The following is a 24,397-nucleotide window of genomic DNA, read 5'->3' on the forward strand; positions in this document are numbered from 1 at the left end:
TTAAAGCAGGTATACCTAAGCACCTCTAGGAGCCCGCACTATATACTTGCAACATGTTTTTTTTTTCTTCAGGAAACAGACATTTTGAAAATTGAATTTTTAACAACATTTAAGTATGCCATTAATGTAAAACTAAATTTAAAGTTTTAAGTGCATGAGATTTTTTTTCTGTTTAGCTCTTGTACACTGCACAGCTGGGAAGATGACAATGTTTGTGACACCTCTCTACTTCCAGTCTGCTCAATGGGATATTAATCAGTATCATCACTTTTTGCAATGCAGAAGCAGCTGATCTCGAGATGTATATTCTGCCAAAACTTAGTTTTGGATAAAGTAGAGAAGAGTTTAAAACACTTTTACGTCTTAGCCTGCTATCCAGGGCTTTATTAGACAGATGTAACTTCTCTTCCTCTCTTAATGTCAATGTATCTCTCTGCCATTCTTTAGCTATTTTTCAAAGCTATTTCACAGAAAACCACAATCATAGTAATATACTAATTCTTCTAGAAACCTCTTAGTGATGAGAATCACACAGGATGGGACATTTATAGCATGGAATGGCATGGTATTGCCTCACCTAGGGCTTGTGAGAAGTGTCTTAGTTTGCACGCTAATGTTAATAATAGCATAGCCCAAAAATGCAACAAGACTCTTCACACTCTTTCCTTATTAATACAGAGCTGAGCTCATCAACATATGATAGAAGTAGTCATTTCCACCATTGTCTACCAAGAATTTATGCATGTGGCTAAAATGCTATAGCTAACATCCTATTTCTGCTTTTGTCCATTAGGATAATAGCAATATAGAGGCAACATTACATAAACACTTCTGGCTTGATTCACCCTGTTAGCCATTTTTTTCTGTACAGTTGACATGAGACAGTTGTAGAGGTGACTGGTGACCAACTGTTGTTGGAGTAACAATTTCCCAGCAATGGAGAGCACCAAAGACATCCAAGGACTTTTAAAGAAGGAAAGCTGGTGAATTGAAGATAACATGGAAGAGAAACCAAACTCAGCCAAGTGCTTGCCAGCCCTTGGCCCATTTCCTAGATATATTTGGATCCACCAGGCCACACCACCGGATAGGCTTGACAGAGCATGCTATGATATCTGGAGACGGACCCAAAGTTTGCCAATTGGACTAAAACCCAAATATACATCTTTACTTCCTAGAAAATCAAAGGAGGCTGAAGCTGAACACAGGTGAGTTTATTGGGAAATACATAGGATGTTCATGCACAAATCAATCTTGTTAAAAATGATTTCCCTATTTTAAAAATGCTTCCTATTTCCTTGAACAATTCAGTAAATGCATTTAACAACATTTGATACTATATCAGTGAACGCTAGCTCTGTTAAATCTAATGAGCTCTTGAAGATTTAATTTGTACTGTAGCGAGATATAATTATAGATGTAGTGCAGTTATTTTAACAACAAAGGCTATTTGATGAGCTGTGTAACTGGGCATCAATTTAAGCTGCAAGAACTAATACTAGATGTAGAGGGCTACCTTCCTTTTTAGTTATTAAAGATCTTCTTCCATATATCAAAGTACTGCAATGTATGTTTTCTCAAATAAATGGTGTTACAATAGACTTTAAAAGGATTTCCAGATTTCAAGAAAAATCCATTTTATTTCTAAACAGCAAACCTTAGCATCAAAGACAACAGAATAACTCCAATATTAACCCTGGCAAGCAGCAACCATACTAATGCAATTATTTGCTTAGTGGATTAAACTTTGACCTTGCGTATACAATGATGCTCATACAGCAGTACTACAAATAACTGACTATGGCACATTTCACCAGTGGAAGGTTTCGTTGTTGAAGTACATATTCAATCCTAAATATTATCATTTTGCTGGTTAACCCATTGAAGATCTATCCCCAGCCTATTTTGTTGTACTTACTTTTTCTGATGCTGTCATTTAGAGTCAGGCACTCATCCTAAAACTGCATGAAAAGAAAGTCACATTAGATACAGTGTAATTGTTACATTTCTTGTAATTTCTTTACATTTTGTTGTGGCCACTCATAGCTGTGTCATACTGACACTTATATCCTATGCAATCATAGAAACCGAACATCCTATGTAATGGACCACTCAGACTCATGATATCTGCACCCACCCTCCCAGAACTGCTGGACATAGGCAGAAACCATAGACGTATTATATATTTCTTATAATCGCACATGCAAAATATAATATTTTTAAAGATAACCACAGTGATTTTATTGTTCAGCATGTGTGCACAGGGCTCTATCATGTAATATAATTATGCATACCAATAACCTAGTTCAGCAAGGAGGGAAAATAAACCATTTTTGATGGTGTTAAAATAGGCACTCACGAGTATATGATTAGCTCCACACATATCTATTTATGTTACCATAAATGTACCACTGTACCATAATTATGGTTATGCCCTTGACCCATAATCTAAGTATGACCACCTATCAAGAATGTCTGGAAACAAAGATCTGACCACTGCGGCCTAGTGCCCCTCCAATCCATACTAGCAGTAGTAAACAATAGAGATGTCTACACAAAGAAGTTAGGAGGTAGGCAGGATAGCACAGGGCTTCTAATTTGATTTTTAATCCACTGTGAGGGGCAAACATATAACTGTACCTTTTCACATGAGTGTGGGTATTGTGTATGCAGAATAAAGAAATAAATCCACCATTTTCATAGGCACACCTGAACATTTATGGTAATTTAAGTGGCTACACATGTTATAATGTCTGTACAATGCCCATTACATGTAACAAGAACTATATAGTATTGAGGCATCTGAACAGGCCATTTAGGCCGTTAGGCCAAACATGTTTCCTAATTTTGGATGAAGAGAAAAAGGAAAAAAACGTATCTTCCTTACTGCTATTCATGGCTCCATTAAGGAGGTTTAAGTTTACTAACACATGGTTTTACCAGACAAGAAGTAAGGGAAAATCTGAAACATGGATATGTACTGATTTAAAACTCTGTACAAAAGAAAACAATCTTCTTTTTCTCTCTGTGTTGCCTCTGGAAATTCCCTCATATTCTTTTTGTTTAGTAAACTATCAACAAAATGTCAGAGGGGAAATTTGTCTAACAGAGGCATAAAAACCTTACAAAGGTTCCGATCCTTCCCCTGGACATACACTTTAATTCATATTCATTCAGCTGTGTCTAAACATTTTTTCTTGTAAATCAATTAGGAGTAGATTTAAAGCTCAACAAAATACTTTTATAGTAAGAACCTAGCCTGTACTCTGCATAATGGTCCTTTCCAACGTTAGGTCAGTGGCAATGGGTAACTTTGGTTACCATTTGAGAAGATTGTGTCAGCTTGGAAAGTCTCGCCATGTAGACAGAGACGTTTTAGAAAAAAAAATGGCACCTTTGTAAACTGAAAGTGGAAGCCTCCAGCTCCCTGTACCCCTGTAAGCTGTGGGTGAGGTGGGTGCTCTTGTCTGTCCAACCCCTCTTAACACAGAGCAAATACTGAACAAGTGAATAGTATATTTTCATAAGTAAATGGTACATTTTCATAAGTGAATGGTACATTTTCATTTCACTCGTAATCAGTCATGAGGATCTATTTAAATTGATTGTAATCCTGATTATAATATTGGTCAAAAATAACATCAATAAACAGCAATAATAGTAGGAATTTTGTGCTGATTTTTATTCAGGACTTTAATTTTTTAAAATATATATTGACCAACAGATTTGCATAAAATAGTATCAGTCATAATTGGGTGTATGCAAAAAGCTAAGTATTTAGTATTTTGATAACTAACAATTAAAATTGTTGAGGAATACTGATGAAAGGGTCATATTTAAACCTAATTTAGCTTTTACGCTGATATGCTCTCTTCTGATTTTAGAGTTTGCAAAACACTGTCATAAACCAGTCCCCTGCAACTGCCAACAATCTTCTTTAAACAAATATGTATTCACTTTAAAGGTCCTGGACCTGGGCAAAGATGTAAACCAGATTGCCAACCTGCCACATGCTAACATTTTTGGTTGAATTAAGCCTTGTGTCATTCAAGCCTCCTATAAACACACATCTCTTTCTTGCCTGGTAAACAATAGACTGGAAATGTTAGAGAAAGGAAATAGATCATAAAACTGTAAAAAACAATGTTAGATTAGGATATACATGAGAGTACCTCTGGCAGAAGGAGGAAGCTGCAAACATGGACATCTGAATTTGTAAGTGACTTGACACGTCTGTTACCCTCTCTGTGACTACCATACACAATTTTAGACATTTGCTATTTACCCATTGGATTATTGTTTACCATGCTTCAGAGAATTTACATGGTTCTTTACTGTGGGCAAATTACAGATCTTTGACACTATCAACTACCAGTTTTTGGATGTGGATGACATACATAAAAATGTTAGCTAATGGAATGGGTCATCTGCTGCTGTCAACTGCCATTTTCGATCCGTTTAGGAAAAAAGTCATACTTATTATTAATCCTCACTGTAGGAGTATTTCACAAGTCTCCTTTTCAGTGTTTTTTTTTTCTCAAAAAACACTGAAAAAGAAAGTTTTGAAAACAAAAAACTGTAATATATCACAAAACAAGTTAGTAACCAAAAAAACTGACAATGAAAACAAATATGCATTTCTAAGAAAAATGTCTTCCCCAGCTACCCTTTACCATAAGAATGGATTATGTCCAGTGACATTTCAGAGCTGAAAATAATGAAAAATTCGGTTTAGTTCTATTATTAGATGGAGTAAAGAAGGGAAAAACAATAAAAAATTAACAGCTCCTCTTTTTACCTAATTGTGTGATCAAAATCTTCATGATCACTGAAAATCATTTTTTCATATTTTGTTTAGCACATATGAAGACTTTATTGTATTGCTGTCTTAAAAATAAGACTTTAGTTAACATCCATATGTCATAAAGAATGGATTAGGAGTATGGTAAATGATAGTTTGGCCATTTTAAAGAAGTTTAATAGACACTAGATGCTAAGTGGAAAGCAATGAAAATGCATCATTTTACCTGTTTATAAGCAGCCTATCTCCAAGTAAATTACTAAGTTACCATGCAGTATGGCTTGGTATCCTCCCATAACATGAACCTTTATTTTAAATAAACACATTTATATATATTTACAAGGTATGTCCTCCAATACAGCAAAAATGCAAGGCCTGCTTATACTGTCCAGTCACCTTTCCATCAAAAATTACCTAATGTTAGTAGTTACATATAGTAGCAATTGTACAAGAAGAAGTTCTAGTCTATTGCAAGAATGTCTTCTCCTGGCCATGGTATTTATATTTATTTATTATATTTTAAATTAATAAATTTAGATATACCATCTCCCTAAGTAAGAATCCCTGCATCAACTCAGTATGGGTCTATGTTTGTGCTCACACAAAATTAGGAACCAATTGAGCCTAGAAGTTTATTATTATAATGCAGTCCAGCTGTAAAAACTGCCAGTAAATATGGGGCAATTTCACTTCTTTACCTTCTAGTTGCAACAAGAGCTAAAATACCCTGAGTGGGCAATGCATAGGAGGATCTTGATCATTAGTCCAATACACAAATCAAAGGCCCGGATGCCCCAAGATTCTCCCCTGAACCATTGCTCCAACAGCATTGAGCAAACCATAGCACAATTGGTGTTTGGGGTGGCAGGGATGGAAAAAGGCTGTACGAAATGGCCAAAGTACTACTGTAGCTTGTGAAAGTTTTATTACCTTTGCTTTGTGGTCTAGCTATAAATGTCTTCATACAAGATTCAAACAACTTTTACCAAAGTTTCCCATATTTTTCTAGAAAAATATAGGCATGTTTTGTGAAAGTTGTTTAAATTTTGTGTGAAAACATTTAAAAAATAGACCCCACTGTGTCAATATTGCATGAATAAAAAAGTCTGAATAATTGCATAAGCTAAAAAATATTGGTAGCTGAAGTAGCACAGGGGAAAGAGCGCTTATTTTTATGTAAATCATCAGCCAGGATCCATTTTTTAAAAATAATAGCTTGCTATTACCTTTAAAGTTAATTTTCTATAAAATAATTAAACTAAATTGTCAGTGTTCCAGACATAAAAATAAGGGATAGATTAGGAAGCAAGGGCAGTGTGACATTTGTCATTTATTTACTCGAAGTGATTATGTAGGAGTCACATCTGCAATTCTGATTATTTTATCTTCTGATGTAGTTTTTTTTCAAGTAATAGCATGTGAAAATATTTTTAGTAATAGTGATAGAATCAAGAATAGAAAAATGTATTACAAAAACATGTGTTCTTCTTGCAAGCCCAGCTAAAGGAAAGATAAATATTTTTACTAGTGACAATACTGCTTATACCAATGTTCTTTAGACTTTGCAAGGTCATAGACATTATTTATTACAGTCACAGCAAAATATAATATATGGCTACTTATGAAAATGAAAGAGACTTGCATTATGCATTTTCTTAAAATGGAAGTCCTGACACATATTTTGGTTTGGTTTTGATTTAGGCAGGAAAGCAGTAAAACCCTGGTTATCCAGAACTCTGGAAAATTCACATAACCGGCACCTGACAGCGCCGCTTTCTTGATTGCTCCTGCAGCCCTAGTGGAGCTGTGGCATGTGTTCTGCATCCAAGAACATATACCACAGCTTCGCTAGGGCAGTGGAAGCAATCAAGAAAGTGGAGCTTTTAAGAGAGCAGAGCTCCGCTGATTGCTCCTTGATTGGCTGAGAAAAGGGAAACCCTTATGACGGCTAAGGCGTCATCAGGGTTTCCTTTTTCTTAGCCATTCATCACTAGAGGTGAATGGAGACAAGTCCCCCCATTCAAGTCCAGTGTTGAATGGCTGAGAAACCTCAGTTTCAGAGTAACTTCAGTTACCTGCAAACTACACTTATCCAGAATCGGCCATTCCCTGTGGGTGCTGGATAACCAAGGTTCTACTGTATGTAAAATCTCTGTTGCTGCATCCCAGCTGAGTAATTTATTTATTTATTTATTTATTTTTGAAATTGTATGTTTATTGTAAATTTTTATACAGGGGTACAGAAAAGAAAAGGGGAAGTACACAAAAGGGAAAATAACAATTATAAATCAAAGCATTACATAGCCAGTGCGCAATATTATAATGAACAATTTCAAACGTATCCCATAACAAAAACATTTTAAGGAACATAAGTGGTGAGGTAATGTGACCTGGGTGAGTGGGAGAAGAAACCTGATAATTAGTTGGACAAGTTAGAATAATAAAGATCCCAAGCTTCCCAGATCATTTCAAACTTGTCTATTGTATTCCTAATGAGTGCTGTGAGATACTCCATTAGGCGGATCTCTTGGATACGCCCAAAGAAGTCTTCCATGGAGGGAGGCCTAGTCACCTTCCATCTGGAAGGGATTAGTGTACGTGCTGCAACTAGCATATGAGAAGCTAATTTGCGAGACACACTAGGTAGTGCTAGAAAGGGCTGACCTAGGAGATGAGAAATGGGATCCAAGGGGATTGGCTGTTGGACCACAGTAGATAGTATATCATTAACCCGTTTCCAGTATCTCTGAATAATGGGGCAGAACCAAAAGATATGCTCTATCGTCCCTCTGTGTGTACCGCATCTCCAGCATAAGGGGTCCACATTAGGAAACAAGCGGGATAATACCGCGGGAGTGTGGTACCACCTAAGTAGAATCTTATACAAGTTTTCCTTATACAGAGTGCAGATAGAGCTTTTGTGTGCTGCTTCCCAAATATCCAGCTGAGTAATTTATGTTGAGTAGTTTTCACCTGTGCTCTTAAAGTAGTTAAAAAGTCCACTTACAGGAATGGTGTGGTCACTAAGCTACTCTTCAGCCATAGAGCCACCAGTTAGGGACCAGGTCCCACTTCTTTGTCAAAGCACATGACTACTTGATCATACTACCTAAGGGTTAGTGATGTTTCCAGTGATGTTTCTAGTGCTAGGCAATATGTCACTGAGTTTTACTTGAGTTTTAAAGGCAAAGCTGATTATCATATTAATTTTCAATAACACCAGCTTATCAAATCAGCATGTTTCCAGTAGAAACTATGCCATAAGCATGAGCAAACCTGAGAATTTTAATTTACCCAAGAAGGGGTTGCCTTCCTTCCCCAAGAGGATGAAGCTGGCTGAAAATGATGCTTTGGACATGTTGGTGTCTTTGAAACAGACAAGCAAGTTGCGTTAAAATACTTTTTTTTTCATTTTCTGGATATTTGTTTTTTTTCCTACTAAACCTAGTATTCTCCAGTTCTTCTTTAAAGTGTGTTTACACTCTGTGCCCTCATTAATTATCTGATAATACTAAAATTTTCATTTGACCCAAGGACAATAAATGCAACTGCTTTCCTTACTAATGAAAAAATACACAAATTTAACGAAAGCCATTTATTTTTCATTGCTGAAAAAAAGCTGTTTCTCCTAGCTATGTATTTTTAACAGGGCTGTTTCAACTGTGTCACAGGGACTGCAATTTAAAGAATAGTTCCATGCAAACAACAAAACGAATAACTTAACTGCAAGTGCTAACCAGAAAGTCATGTATCTGTGCTAAAGAAACTGTAGCATCTAGGGCTGCCAGCACTGTAGTAGCCTCCTAGCCATCCTTTCACGATGAAACCAAGATTGTTTTGATGTGCAAAAATTTGACACTTTCTGCCTCTTGCACAGTAAAATTGCACATCATACTGATGGGCTAATAAGAATGTGTTGAAATGGGGCTTAGTGGCAAGTGACACTACTCAAATGAAACATTTACCTGGAAGACATTTTTTATGTTTGCTTTACATTGGGTATTTTTCTTCTCCTCGATCAGTCAGTGCCGAACCTTTGCAGCTTGGTATGCAGGCAAAGCAGAATTATGTATAAATGCCTGCATTTTGTACCCACCAGCATATTATGTTTCTTTAAAGCCAAACTCCAAACAGACAGCTATATACGCAGAGCAAATTCATATATAAAAGCTGGTATACCTTGCAAACAATTTGTATTTCTCTCCATTTAGAGATTTTCAGTCTGTCTGATTTTTCTCTACTGCAGTTCAGTAACACTTACAGGTGTTGTCCTTCTGTAAGCCTATGATGGGACAGAGAAGAAAAAGCAGCAGCAGAATGATGAGCTCATTTTTTTATCACATGCTATTTATTCCTATCAGCTTCATGCAATACATCACAAATTATTACCTCCTTGTGCCGATTCTTCATTTCCCAATCTGAACTACAACCATGTCAAAATCAGGCACCTAAACTTGCATTTTAAAAAACAAATTAATTGAATATTTTATTATTTAAAAATATTTTTAGGATGTATTATGTGTTTTTTATATCTGCCTGGAACTTAAATTTAAAGGCACTCGCTTTATCTTTGAGCTATGAGTGGAGTGTACATTAAATTTATTAGGCATAGCATAATCAAATAATGGATAACATACCAGTATGAAATAGGGCTTGTCCTGGCAATTTATAGTAAAATGGGCCTAAAGGGACTAAGAATGCATTTACTGAAACAATGTTAAGCAGAATATTGTTTACAGCAAATGTACTTTATAGCTTCTTGTTCCATACGTAAGTTGAAAGAAATACCTAGGTTTTATCTGTGCTATAAACCAGCGGATCTGGAATCTACAAGTACAGTTGACTACGGAACATAAAGTAATGATTTCCTAGCTCTGTCTAATACCCTCAAATGAGGAATAAACCTCTTGTTTTTTGGATAGATAGGAAAACAGTGACATAAATATCTTCTAAGAAGGCAAATCCTTACCATAATATAACTGGCTACTCTAGTTTTTCAGCTTATCCGGTAGATGGAACTACAACATATAGGTAAGCAATTGAAAGTGCTCATATATCTGTGTCTGCTTCCTATGATATTTGAATTATTTGTCTTACACTGTAGCTTGACAGCACCAAACTGCTAACCTAGAGTCAGATTGTCCCTTTATAATAGTAGGTATAAGGTATAAACATACATTTTTTTGACTCTGAAGCATCCCATTCAGATAATTGTGTCTCTCGATTCTCTCACAGTCCACTGTGTTGTGCAGATAAGAAGCCAAAATTAACCAAATTATGAATAAACCATAAATGCCTACATGAACATGAATCAGCTTTTGCAAGCATTGGTAGTTCCTGCAGGCAGTATATAATTCATTACTGAATTGTTTAAACCTGGGTTTTTTTCCAGCAAAGTCTAGGAGAGATATTTTGTTTTGACCATGAGTAATTGAAAGTCCAGTTATCTAGTTAGTCTGGAGTTAGCTACTGAGAGGAAGACAGACATGCAGACTTAAGGGGTGCTTTATCAAAAAACCAAAAATGTTATCTGAAGTTTCATTTAGAAAACAGTCAGATCTCTATTCCCCTCTATATAGGCACTTATATACTAATACACACATACTGTGCCTACATTTATTATATCCATACCTTCTCTTTTAATAAATAGGTCCTTTAGCTGAAGCTGTGATATTTCGATTAAATTATCTAACTGTTATACTTGACATACAGACAAATGGTTATTTAGCAAGCATAGACTATTTAGCAAGTATAATATATATTCAGATGTCCGTACATGCTGGTGCTCCATTTGTCTGTCAGTTTCTAATAAAATGTAAATTACATCTATTTGCAAAAGCGAAGCATCCTAAACAAGCATTTAACAATTAGTTTACAAATTCAAGCATGTAGTTTATGGTTTATAAACCAGTGTTCTAGTATATATATATATATATATATATATATAATAGAACCCTGTAAAGAAGTAAGACATGATTACACATGATTCTAAGACACTGCTAAAAGATTAAACAGGTCTTGAAAGGCATAAAGTAACAGATGCTGCAGAACTACTGCATGGTCTAGGAGCTCGGACTTCCATTAAGTAGCAGCGTATGCTAAAATTGCATATATAAAACTCAATCACTAAGACCAACTGCCATAAAAAGCTTTATTTGTACTATAATGCCAGGGAATTTCACAGCCAAGAGACATGGAATGTTTGCTGAGTAAAGAATTCATTAAAAGTCACATGCTTTATGAGCTAACCTAATCATTTAAGAAAATCAATAGCTATGATAAATCAATGGCTACTTTTTATCTAGAAACTGTGAAATTGAGTTTTAGAATTACTCTGAAGCAGGTTGCAATACAAGTACATTGGCAAGACTTGCTGTGTTTCCTTAACCATGTACCTGACTTTTTAACATAATTGTTAAGTATTTGTTTAAGACATTTCATCTTTACAAATAGACAGATTTACATTTGAAAAGCCCATATTTGTAAGAAGTTGAAAGACAGAGCTAATGGAGCATCTGTTTTGCATTCATTATAACTGTATTAATTTGTCTTCATAAATAACATCATGGATAATATGCAGCTAACGATGACCCATGCCTAATTTAGCCACCTTTGATTTATTCCCTAAGAGAGATGTTTTCAGCAAGTAAACATCACAATAATGAAATGATTGAAGATCTGTACACCCTAGTCTTTACCAAATTAGAATGGAAATGTTAATTTGGGAAGCTGGACAACCGTGTTCAATTAGAAATGTTACTGGAGGTAAAAACTGCATGAAATGCATTGCCTATTATTTTAGCACGGCATGATTCAAGTTCTGATTGACAAGTAAAAGCTAAATCAACCCAAATGTTATATTTACATTTTGGGTAAATATCCATGGGATGTCCTCTTTATAATGTAAAATTACAAGAAAATAAAAACCTCCCAAATTTGGAAGTTGAGAAAAGATATAAGTTGAGAAAAGAGGACCCCTTTAGAGCATATAGGACAAGACAGGATGAAAAGGGGTGTAGAAAAAGTGTGCTGAATATTTGGCATGGCTTAGGAAAACATGATTAAATTCAGTCTAAGGGTAAGTTTTGTATACTCTGAAGGCAATCTGCAGGCTACTAAACAGCATAAAACAACTGGTCTATGTAACATACTTCACAGCACATTTAGTGCAGCACTAAGGACAATGCAATGCACAACACAGTGTACAGAGTGCACCATATATGCCACATACATTGTTGATCAGTAGGGGTAAAAAAATGCCCAGTTTAAATGCCTAAGGTTGGTGGTCAGTGAAAGGATAAGAATGCCCAAATATAAGTGGCCAGTGGAAGACATGCATGTGTTAAAGTCTGAAGGAGGAAGAATAGCCTGCCCTTATGAGAGGAAAATGTGCAGTGGAGAAAGAATAGTGCCGCATGAGGGAATGAGGAAACAATAAGACCAAGCAAAGGGTAAGGGGAATATTAGTGTCCAAAGTGGAGTGGGGGAAATAATGGTGTCCGGGGTACCTCAGGTATGGTGAAATGATACCCAGCAGAGTTTAGGGAATGACGTTCAGCAGGGTGTGGGATGTAGTAACAATGAAGCCCAGAGTGGATAGGGAAGAATAAAGGTCAGTGGTTGGTAGAAAACACTTATCTTGTAATATTCTTTGTCCAGCACTGCTGCTTTCTCCATCTGACTGCTTCTCTTTGCCAGAAGTAAAGTCTATTTGGCAGATAAACACTCCCTAGATTCTGTACAGAGCAGCAGCCTTCCTCTGATCAGCTGCAGGACAGCATGTATCTAAAGAACATTGGGACTGAGTTCTAAATTTGGGACAGTCTTTCAAAATCTGAGATGGTTGGAGGGTACGAAATGTAATTAAATAGAATACCGTAGTCATAGTCAAGAAGCAAGAACTATGGTGGGAGCTTGAGTCTAGAAAAAAAAAAAGTCTATAGGAATATCCAATAAAGCAAAGCCTGATTGATTCACATTTCCAGCTCTACGTGTTCTGGTGTAGGTAACACAAAGCAGGAAATATATAAACAATATATATATTTCATGTTATATTTATTCATTTATTTCATGATAACATGACTGTATTGACCCTTTTACTGACGACACCCTGAGGGGCCCTCAGATCTCTCAGAGAAAACAACAGTCTGTGCAATACAGATGATACCTTAAGAATCTGAGAGACCCCAATGCATCCCCATTTAATACCTTTCATTCTGCATATTCTATCACCATATTCTATCACTATAATAATAGCCTGTTATTCATTTCGTGATAGTACTAATGTCTGGGAAAAAAATGAATGAATATGTTAAATAATTTCTACATAATAAATAAACACATCATGAGTATGGCACACATGGGTACACAATTGTGCAAAATCAGGTGTGTGCGATAATGAGGGTATATTTTATTTACAGTATTTCAGTATCTATTTATTCTACAAATGTTTTGTAATTTTTAGAGATTTTAAATGGGATCCTTTATAATTTACATAGATTTTAATGTGTTACACTACAACATTTTTTGAATATATTTTTAATGAAAATACAGATTTGACAAATAATTACATTAATGCACATACAAGTTTGTTGATATTAGGGGGTTAATTTACTGAATTATATATATATATTGTTATATCATTGAACATTTTTCTACATAACTGTTTTTACTTTCAAGGCCATTCTGTATACTTTAGGTTTGAAAATTGCTGTTAGTTTCGCAACATATTCCCATATGCAATTCATTATAGAATGTATCCTGTTTGTTATGAATTAATAATGACAACAATTAAAGTTTTAATTGAAATAAGAAGGAAGTCAAATCTTAGAACTAGAAAGGTGGAAAAAATGTTAATCGGATGAGTGGTTTAAGTTTGTGCAGAATCAATTTTTAAGTGCTGTTTACATTTCCATCAGCAAAAGAGCCTCTAAGCGCAATTAAATACAAGAATGATAATATGTGTGGTTGATATCAGCAGTGAGCTCTTCAAGTCGATCTATAATGACTGCATATAAGAAATGTGTGTTTTATTATTTATAAACCCTGTATTGTCTGTCTGCTATTTTCATTTTATATCCTGGGAAAGACAGACTTATTTTATAATGAGATAAATTTAAAAAAGTAGTTTATCATTTTGTATCTGTCACAAACTTTTTCTTCTACGTCCATTAGATAGATAAGTCTAGTTAAGCTCAGCATTGAACACATCATTAAAAAGCTGAGAATGCTTTTATGTGAGTTTCCTGCTCCTGCTATCTTGCTCTGTCACAGAAAATTGGAAGTATATTTCATAAAAATATTTAATAAATATGATTTATATACACTGCTATATGGAAAATAGATCAAAATTGAAACTTTCATGCAAATATAAAAACGGTGCTAATGCTTATTTGTGCATAATGTGGCAGCTTCCCCATTTGTATGGTGACTGACATTATTATAGGTGCTATAACACAGGGATTCTAGCAGAGGTCAGGGGTAAGTCACTCTCATAAGATATATTTTTGCTACTAGTGTTGATTTAGAAATTAAGTATTGAGGAAAAATGAAATACTATATATACTTAACTATAAACTGAGGTTTCTACTTTTACCTGAAAAACAGGAAAAATAAATTGGACCTTATTTTTTAAAGTTATCTTAAGTGATCAAGCAAACCTGTAATGAGTTTGGTCAATGATTGATAACATTTGCCAAATAATAGTAAATGATTTTAGGAAATTCATTTTAGGTTTGTTAGATCATCCAGGTTAACGCACAGTAGTCTATCTTCTCCAGAATTTGAGAGCTTTAATAAATCAGGTCCACTGACTAAAGAAAAAAACTGGAGCATAAAATGATGCCATCACTGTGAACATTGAAAATAGTAATCAATAACACTGCCTTGAATACAAGTTTTTATTAAGTGAATAACATTAACAAGAATCAAAGTGACTGGTGACAATAACAATGGCTGGATTGACAATGACAGTGTCAATGGCAGGTAAAAGATGTGTTTAATTTTTTTAATTTGAGGAAAAAACAGGAGGCAAGTAGCATGTAGCCCCTTTCATTTTCATAAAAACAAGACCCCCATCTGCAGGACAATGGTCAGCATTGGGGGAGGACCTCATATCCAAACTATGACCTCATTATTGTGGAGGTTTGGGGGCTGGGAGCTTTATTGGATTCTGAAAGTCCCCTTTAATAGGAGATTGACTAATATTAATGCATAAATGTAGATAGGGGCATCAGTCAAAATAGAAATATTTAAACTTGAATTGCTCACATCTTGCCAATTCCCTTGGCATTGATTTATTGATCTCCAATCATTAGGCATGCCTACAGTAGTAGTATAGGGGTGTGGTGATCTTAGGCTTTTCATAAACTGTTTGTAATATCAACACAGCGGGAAAAAAAAGTTTTCTTAATTATAGGGACTTTTTGTGGCAATTACATATATAACAGACATCATTCTTATTATTAAAACACATTATAAATATTTCATTGGTGACAACACACACAAAAATAAAAGCATTATTAAAACTTCATTGCATGCATGGTTACAATAACAAAAACCTTCTAATTGCTGTATTTATTCCAAAAGAGCCTAGCCAGAATAGCACATTTACATGCTTATTTTCATTCTCAACGCGTTTCACAGATACAAGTCTGCTTCATTAGGAAGGTAAGTATTCTAAATAGACAAAAGATATATAAATATATATATATATATATATATACACACACACACATGCATCAGAATTATTTAAGAACACCCAGGTAAATGTAATCTTTTCAATATGTATATAGCACAAAACTTGCATTGAATAAAATTACTCAATCAGCATCAACACAGCTGTGAATAATGCAGTCAAAGCATCGGAATCCCATCAACAGGTTGGAGAACAGGAGAAAAGTGACTAGCAGCAAGAGAGGAACCAGATGGTTCTAATTGGTGTTGTTTAAACCTACAAGGATTTTATCCCTGGAATCAGTACACAGTGAATGTGGCTAACAGGTAAATGCAAAGGGTAAAGGAAAAAGCAACCACTTAAAACCTTTTTAGAAGTTTGTACCTTCCTTATAATAATTGCCATTCTTAACTTGGTTATTACATTTATTTCAACAGAGCCCGTTGGCAATATTTATAAGATTATTTCAAAACATCAATCCATTTAAGATACTACAATACTTTTATTTGTCTTGGCCATCATATTTAATAATTATCTATCATCTATGATATAATATCACTGATCAGTGCAAGTACATATTTTTGAATATGTTTCAAATTAGGCTGTTTTGAATCATGAACCCTGACTTATAGGCATTGTCTATCTTTATAGGCATATGCTTTATATAGTTCCTTAAACCAATACATCCTTTTGAAGCTAAATTTGATAGATGGTTATTCAATTTGATGGCCAAGACAAATACAAGTATGCTCTTAAATGGATGGATGTTTTGGAATAATCTTCTAAATATTTCCAACAGGCTCTGTTGAAATAAATGTGATAGCCAAGTTAAGAATGGCAATTTATTCAGGAAAGGTAAAAACTTCTGAAAAGGTTTTGGGTGGTTGCTGTTTCCTTTCCCCTTTGCATTTAGCTTTTGAGCCACATTCACTGTATACTGATTACAGAGATCAAATCCTTGTTGGTTTAAGCAACACCAATTAGAACCAGCTGGTTTAGACTCCCTCTTGCTGTCCCTATAATTAGGAAAAACGTTTTTCCCCTGTGTTGATATAATATATTGGGATGTGGCTTTATAATACTCACTGACCACTGAGACACCATTTTTTCAAAACAGTTTGTAATACCTCAAATGTAACAATAGTAAGATGTAAAGCAGCTTTGAATTACTTAAAGCGTACATAAACTCAGAATTTTCACTTTACATAAAAGGGTAGACAACCCTTTTATGTAAGGTAAAAATTCTGTTTATTTATTTTAAATGCAACGCCCTTTTTTAAAAAAAAAAAAAGGATGCAGCACCGAGGATCTTGGGTGCTCCTTTCGCACAGAAGGGTCACAGAAGGGGCCCTTTAGTCTATGTCACCCGATCTCGCGCCTGCGTTGGGTGACGTAGAAAGAAGAACCCAGAAGAAAAGGAGAAGATGGCGGCGCCTAGCGTGCTGGCCCAAAGATGGATACCGGGGTGACACGGGACCTGATGGAAGAAGCTTTCGCACTGACTTACTGCTCTGCAGGATTGAACATAGCTGTATTTTTTTTACTTTTGGCCAGTTTTGAGTTTACTTCCTCTTTAAATATGAGGAAGTCAATCTAATAAGTATCAATCAAGTTTATTAAGCTATTAAACCTGTCTCGTTGCATCGTTGTTTGCTTCAGTATCATTTCTATTTTGTTTTATGAATGCCAGAATACAAGGGAATGCTAGCCTGTCATTGCCTCGTTAGAGTAGTGACTAATGAAAAGTCACACATATGTGTAATAGTCTCTAATTATATTGCACCTATATACAAATATAATCCCTTACAAATATAGGTTAAATGTTATTAGGGACATATACAAACTAAAAGTCTATTTATAAAATAGTAAAAGTGACTTTCACCAAACATTCATCCAGTTATAACTTGCTGGATTTCCCAGGTTCTCCCATGAAAGTCTCTCAATTACAGTCTTGGAAAACTTTATCAGGACCCTAATGTGTGCATCAGGAAGATATACCTGCAGTGAATATGTGGTGAATGTCACATCCCCTGCTTTACAAATATGTGAAACTTTTTTTGTTATCTGACTTTAGTACTTCAATTTATAATACTTAGCTCAAATCATGGTTGCACTGGATGGAACACAATAAAGTGAAAGTAGTATGCAGCAAATGTGTAATAGTATAATATAGGTAATTATCTCTAAAGAAAATTTTCATTCATAAAACATTTTTGCAATAGACATAATAAATATTTGGATCTGCTATTACCTTCAGTTTGTTTGTTGTGGTTACTTACTCAATGTAACTAATACTTTACTAGTATTAGCTCACAGCTTGAATATTATTTAATTAGCATGTGTTTATTTCCTTTCTTTACCTCTAAATATGATTATTGACTGAAATGTTGCCCCTCTTTGCAGTGAAGTGGATTTTCCTAAAGTAAACCAGTCTGCACTCCCTATGATGCAGTCATTAATTTTCATCTTGTGCAGTCAGTAAAGGCAATAGTTTAGATTCATTGCAAAAGATCCATTTAAATCATTCACTCTAAATCTGACTTCCAATAATAGTTTATGTGCTTGTTTTGTGTTTTGTTTTTCTAATATAATCAGTGTTGTAAATCACACATGCTCCCAGCAACATTGAACTGAAACATGTGCAAAAGAATTATGGATTATCTTTGAAGTGCTTTATTGAGTAATATAATATACTTGTAGAATGATAAAATGACATTTATTATTTAACAAATACACAATAGAAATGTATTATATTTATAAATACTGGTTGACATTTTATAAAGCTTTCTAATAGTTTGACACCAAAAACAATACAAAAAGGGACTGATGAAACTTAGACTATGCTCGCAGGTGCAACCCCTTTATACCTAGAATTAATAACCCACTCTATAATTGGCTTCTAATTTTCTGACAAAACAATTTGACATTTGGCCAGTCCCTTTAATGTTTGTCTGGACCAGGGGTAGGCAAACTCCGGCCTTTAGGCCAGATACGGCCTAGCCAGCAGTTTGTTCCGGCCTAACGCCCCCCTGGTCAATCCGGTCTAATCGCGGCCGGCAACCCGCGGCTGTTGAGCCTCCTTGTTATTCCTTCCTGCCATATTTACCACGGCCTGCGTTAACACTTCCGCCGCTGGGGTAAGGGGACATTCCCTCTTCTCCGTATTCATTGCGGAGGAGAAAGATTTCCTTTCAGGGGCGTTCCCTCTCCTCTGTATGCCCCCCACCAGGGCGTTCCTGGTGGGGGGCGGAGCCATCAGCGCAGGACTCAAGAGAGAGTCCGGCCTAGTGTGCCTTCATAACCTCCTAAAATGGCCTAGTAGCCAAAAAAGTTTGCTGACCCCTGGTTTAGACTGTGCCCTTTTGATCTACTTAACGTTTTTTCAGAAGCTAAAGTCCTGGTGAACTAAAAATCCACAAACTATGTAAAGGTTCACATTTATCCAAGTCATTGTATGTCAAGTAATAGTAAGTTGCATTCAACTGTACTTGTGTTTGTAATGCTGAAGATGTTTTGCAACATTCCAAGCCATCTATTCTACTAATTTAGAAAATATCCCAGCATTTATATCCCAGCATTTATATGGCATAAAAGGTGGAAGAAAAATGATGATGAAGGTCCCCATTCCTGTTTAGAGATAGTTGATATACAGTATCATTACAGTATAGTTCTGAAATTTTGCTTGACTTTGTGGATGTTTTAACAAAAGCCTAGATTCAGTAGTCACAAGGTTGCAGGGAGCTCCGGAGAGGCCTATAGCCATAAGAGTTTAAACACAGGACCTACATGATGGGGGGGGGCTCCTAGCCCTGGGGTTTTAAGGGCTAATAAAATGTAGTAAGGCTGTGCTAATGTGGAGCGTGGGGTAGGAGGGGGTTAGGAATAGGGTGAGTTAGAAGGGGCTGGGCAGAAGTGAGAGGCGCTCTTTTGGAAGAAAAAGTTTCCCACCCAGCCACCCCTTTTATAGTTATAATTTGGAATTTGGAGGGGATCCTCTTTGGTGGGGTCTCCCTCTTTATGGTGAATGGATGATTATGGCTCCTGAGGCGGTGCTGGGTGGCTAGGGGCCAAGGTGGAGATGTTGGAAGAGTTAAAGTCCTGATGGGTGCGGATTTTGCCTTCTGAGACCTGCAGCCTGGTTGTTTGGGTGTATAACCGGGAGTATGGAGTTTGATAACTTTATGAATATTGTTGTTATGGCTAAGTATTATTAACCACCTGGGCGTTACACTGATGTCTAGATTTCTGTACCAAAAGCGTTACACTGTTTTTCATGAAATTTTTTTTTTTATATTTTAGACCTGTAAGTTACAGAAATATGTCCGAATAGGGGTCTAGAAGATATCATGAATATAAAAAAAAGTTTGAAACACACAATCATGTAAAAAAAAAAAAGTACTTTTAATAAAATCCTATCCTATTTTTTTTTTGGCATATTTTAGGATTAACTCCCGGGTATGATAATTATATTTATTTATTAAAATCATAAATTATAATATAATACATAAATATAAATAATAATTTAAAACAATAATGAAATAATAGACAACAATGTAATCTAAAAATAAAATTAAAAATGTACTTTTATTTTTATTTCATGTTGTGTGGTGTTTTTGTACTGTAAAAACCATTTAAAAGCAGATTACATTGTAATCTGCTTTTAAATTTCCCTCCCTGACATCACCAATCACATCACTGGAAGATGACTCATCCTCCAGGATGATGTGAGAGGGGGGGATTTCCCTGCCCAGCTCACACAGACACAGACTGACGCTGGATGCTGCTGCTGGCATCTACGGAGAGATGCACAGCACAATGCAGGATTTCTGCAATATGCTTGACATCTCACTGCAGATTATTTCTGCAAGAGGAGCTGCGGACACTGGGTAAGTATTTCCTTTCAGTTGTAATCCGATTGTCATACAATGTATGACAATCGGATAGCAATAAAACATTTGTTTACATTTAACCACCTGGTGAGAAAAACTCGGGGTTAACGATAATTGCAAAAGTTTTCACCCCGAACATGCTCGGGCTTAACGGCCAGGTGGTTAAAAAGCAGGAATTAGATTGTTGATTAAATAGGTTATATTCAATGTAATATATTTGCGTTATATAATCTCGGGTAAGTAATAATAATAATAATAATAATGGAGTGTTATGTTATCTTAATGTATGCTTGCATATCAAAAGTGTAAATGTATTTATTTATTTGTCATTTATTTATTAATAGATATTTGTTATTTACTTGGTTAATTTATTTAATGGTGTTTAAATAAACAGCTGCTTGCCAGCCAATTTAAATCCAAGATTGGTGTCTGGTTTTTTAATGGTGGGGGAGTGGTTGGTTAGCAGGTGGGGGTCGGGGGGAGGTGGTGGTTCTGATTGTGATGGTGAAGGATGGGCTAGAAAGTCTGAGCTACCCTCGTCATGAGATGACTGTGTTTTTTGCCTTAAGATTAATTGTTTATTGTTACCATCTAAGCATAGAGTTCTAATAACCCCTAATTTATGTTCCAGTGGGTAGTGAGAATCAAAAAGCAGATACTGGTCTGTTGGTTGGTTTCCTGTGGAACAAATGAAATAATATAATTATTATATGCACAAACTGCATGTATGTATATATATTATTTTTTTATATATTACTTTTATTACTTACCTAATTTTGATACTTATTACTTTCGATAATACTTTCCTGGTATCAGCAAACATTTTTCTGACCCTAACAAACACATACCCACTATTTTTGTATGATTTGTTGTATGATTTTCTATGATCAGCAAGTCTCCATATCTTTGTTTACTGCCTCTGTGTCCCACCATATTTAGGTTCATTGCAGAAATTTACAGAAAAGCTGCTTAAGTAAAATGGTATCAATAATTATAGGATACTACCTACTAGATTATCCTGAATCCAAATTAAGTTATTGGTTGAGTTAATTTTATTTAATAATTTTTATTAATTTTTTAAACTTCAACACAAAAAAACACACGCAATACAAAACACACACACAATTTACATTGAAAAACTGTTGCAAATTGTTAAATTACAATGTTACAAAATTCCACACATAATGAACAAAAAATAACATATCATACAACAATCAGTGCATACCCAACATTTACTAACATTGGAAAACAAGAAAAAAAATAAAGAAAAAAAAAGAGAAAATGAAGAAAACATCAGGAACCAGCCTCTGTCCCTGATTTAATTTTTATCTATTCTCTATAACCCACGCGTAGTATTTGAAATGATCATAAGTACGCTGTTTTTCTAATTCACCTAACACTTTATCAATAAAAATACCCCAAACCTTGAAAAACTTTCATATTTGTTTGTCCTTAGTATGGTATATATTTACTAATGTCTAACATTTGTTTTTTGTAGGGTTGAGCCTGTAACTGATGAAAAGGATGAAATTACTCATATGGTTGAACAGGAGTATATGAATCTCATTCTTGAGAATCTTATTGACTGCTTTAATGTAACCAATGAAAACAATGACATTGTCAATGAAGTTTTGGCAAATAAAGTTCAAACCCTGAAGATGAAAAGGTTAAAAACAGACACTCCAGAAGAAAAAATTCTACCAATAAATTTTAACAAATGTTGGTCTAGGAAAGCCACATCAACTAAGCATGATATCTGCAACAGTGAATGCTGTAAAACAAAAGGCCAGTCTTTAGCACAAATCCCAGTACAAACAGCCCAAGCACTGAATGCTACAACAAAAACAGTTCTATCTACATATTTAAAAACAAGGGACATAACTGTTGTTTCGAAGACAGGTATCCCAAGAACTGAAACCCAACATATAGAAAAAAGACAGCAACTTCCAGTGTTTTCAAAGCTTTGTTTCCAAGCACACGCCTCAAAGATACGTCATTCTTCAGGTAACCATTATAGGTTTGGAATTTTTTAAAATCTTTTCTTTGAAGGATTCATTTTAGTCTATCTTTCTATACACATGTGTATGTATATATAATATCTAACTATCTAGAAGAGTTCTCTACTTTATCAGTACAAAGGGTTCAAATGTAATTGTTTTTCATCCCTTCTTAGCTTTTTCCCTCATTAGTAAAATGCCTGAACCCCTTCTTCCACAAATCTCTGTTTAAAAGATAACAAAAGATGGTCCAAATCCTACAAAAATGTTTTTTTTTTTGTTTGCGATAGAGCTTTGGAATGGTTGGAGCTTATACCATGTTTTTATTGTTTCTGTTTTTCTATGGGGCAAGAAGTATGGGAAATGTTATGCATTAAAGAAACAAAAACAACCTGCAAATATACTTCTTTCCCTCAGAAAAACCTCCCACCAGCAAACTAACCCCTCCTCCCAAAAATTGCCCATCTCATAGGACACCAGTTAAAAACCATACTACCCCTACAAAACAACCACTAGGAAAAATCCCTTCCTCTACTCAGCAAAACTTCTATTCCACAGTAAACCTCTCAGTAAATGATTGTCCTTTGTCCATCTAAACCCTCATATGACAGATTACAGGCAAGAAGCAGATTAGGAAGCACATAACGCTAAAACACGGCCTAAAAGATTATGGGCCTCATCTATTAAAGCTCCAAGATCCAAAACTAAAGAAAGAAAGACTAATATGGGAGGACCTAGGTGATACAATGGATCTGGCCCGGGTTTGAAAACATTTGCCACCAAATAGTAAAATGGTTTTAAAGAAAACTATACCAGGTTTGCAGAATCACCCATATTCACCTATGATAGTCTATCAATTTTAAGTCCTGGAGTGCTTCATTAAATCAGGCCCAAAGTATGCACTGTCTGACTCTATGCACAACAATAAAAATCAAAGTAAATTTTTTTTTTGTAAGTGTATACGTGCCAAGTGTACTTTATATAGTATCATGTCAGTTGACACCTGGCCTATATTATGCTTGCTTGGCTGCCAAACTTTAATGCAAGACATTGTGTTAACATTAGAGACAGGGTTGTTTTTAAATGTAGCACTGAAAGAAGAATTATGCATATGTAATGCATAACACTGAAAAAAAATGTGTTTTGGCCCCCAAATTGTCTCTGACTACTAAAGGATTTTCTGCCCATATCTTGCCTGGCATTTATGTTTTGCTTGTACGTTTTACTCCATATCCTTCCTAATGTTTATGTCCAATCCCAACAGTTTTCAGTATTTTTTTGTGATTGTCAGGTTGACAATCAAAAATCTGGCAACATCCGGACCTGAGGAGAGCTTACCTCCATACACAGGCCAGCCTTTTTTTCCCGCAGCACCCGCAGACATCTGGCACAGTTCCAATAGGACTTTTCAGCGTGTATTTAGTGTACCAAGCAAAACAGCTGTTTCAGCAGAACAGCGCCAGGAAAACATTAGTGGCCAAACAGTGTACTGCAGTCCCTGTATTGAAAATGCGATCCAAAATTCATGCCGGAAAACTGAAGGGACCGGATAATCAATGGACGGATTTTCGATTTGCAGTATGCCCGGGAATTGTTGACAGGGTACAGGGTAGTGCACCTGGGAGCCAAAAATATCAATCCATGACTCGACTGGTCTGGGGTCTTGTTAGGGATGTCATCCAGGATCTGCAGCCAATAGGTGATTTTGCAGCAATGGTACTTCTGGGTAAATTAATTTTGAGGTGATCTGCAAAGGTTCGTTGTTGTAACTTTGAGGATATTAATAAAATGCTTAAGTTTCTATTTTATTGATAAATGGTTGTTTCACCTAATTTAGTCCAGAAAAATCTCATGTATTTTGTAGGTTTGGGTAAGATATGAGGCATGAGTGGGGAGGGGGAGTCGTTAGAAGGCAGTGACATCTGAGCTACATTGGTCATATTGTATACTATTTTATTGTGATTTATAGGCCTGCAATCTCTGTTATGCTCTGACTGGTTAGATTACAAAGGAAGAATGAACTTAATATATGTTA

General features: G+C 35.4%; 1 protein-coding gene across 1 annotated transcript in view; it reads left to right on the forward strand.

The window, feature by feature from the left end:
* The first annotated feature begins 919 nt into the window (after positions 1–919).
* The window catches only part of C1H1orf94 (chromosome 1 C1orf94 homolog), a 65,725-nt gene continuing 42,247 nt past the window's right edge, over positions 920–24,397 (forward strand). Inside the window, exons 1-2 of the mRNA XM_072398704.1 lie at positions 920–1,208; positions 21,864–22,369. Coding sequence (XP_072254805.1) covers positions 1,000–1,208; positions 21,864–22,369 — 715 coding nt within the window. The 5' untranslated portion in view covers positions 920–999. The remainder of the gene's footprint in view (positions 1,209–21,863; positions 22,370–24,397) is intronic.

This window comes from Pyxicephalus adspersus, chromosome 1 (assembly GCF_032062135.1).
Source record: "Pyxicephalus adspersus chromosome 1, UCB_Pads_2.0, whole genome shotgun sequence".
Taxonomy (NCBI): domain Eukaryota; kingdom Metazoa; phylum Chordata; class Amphibia; order Anura; family Pyxicephalidae; genus Pyxicephalus; species Pyxicephalus adspersus.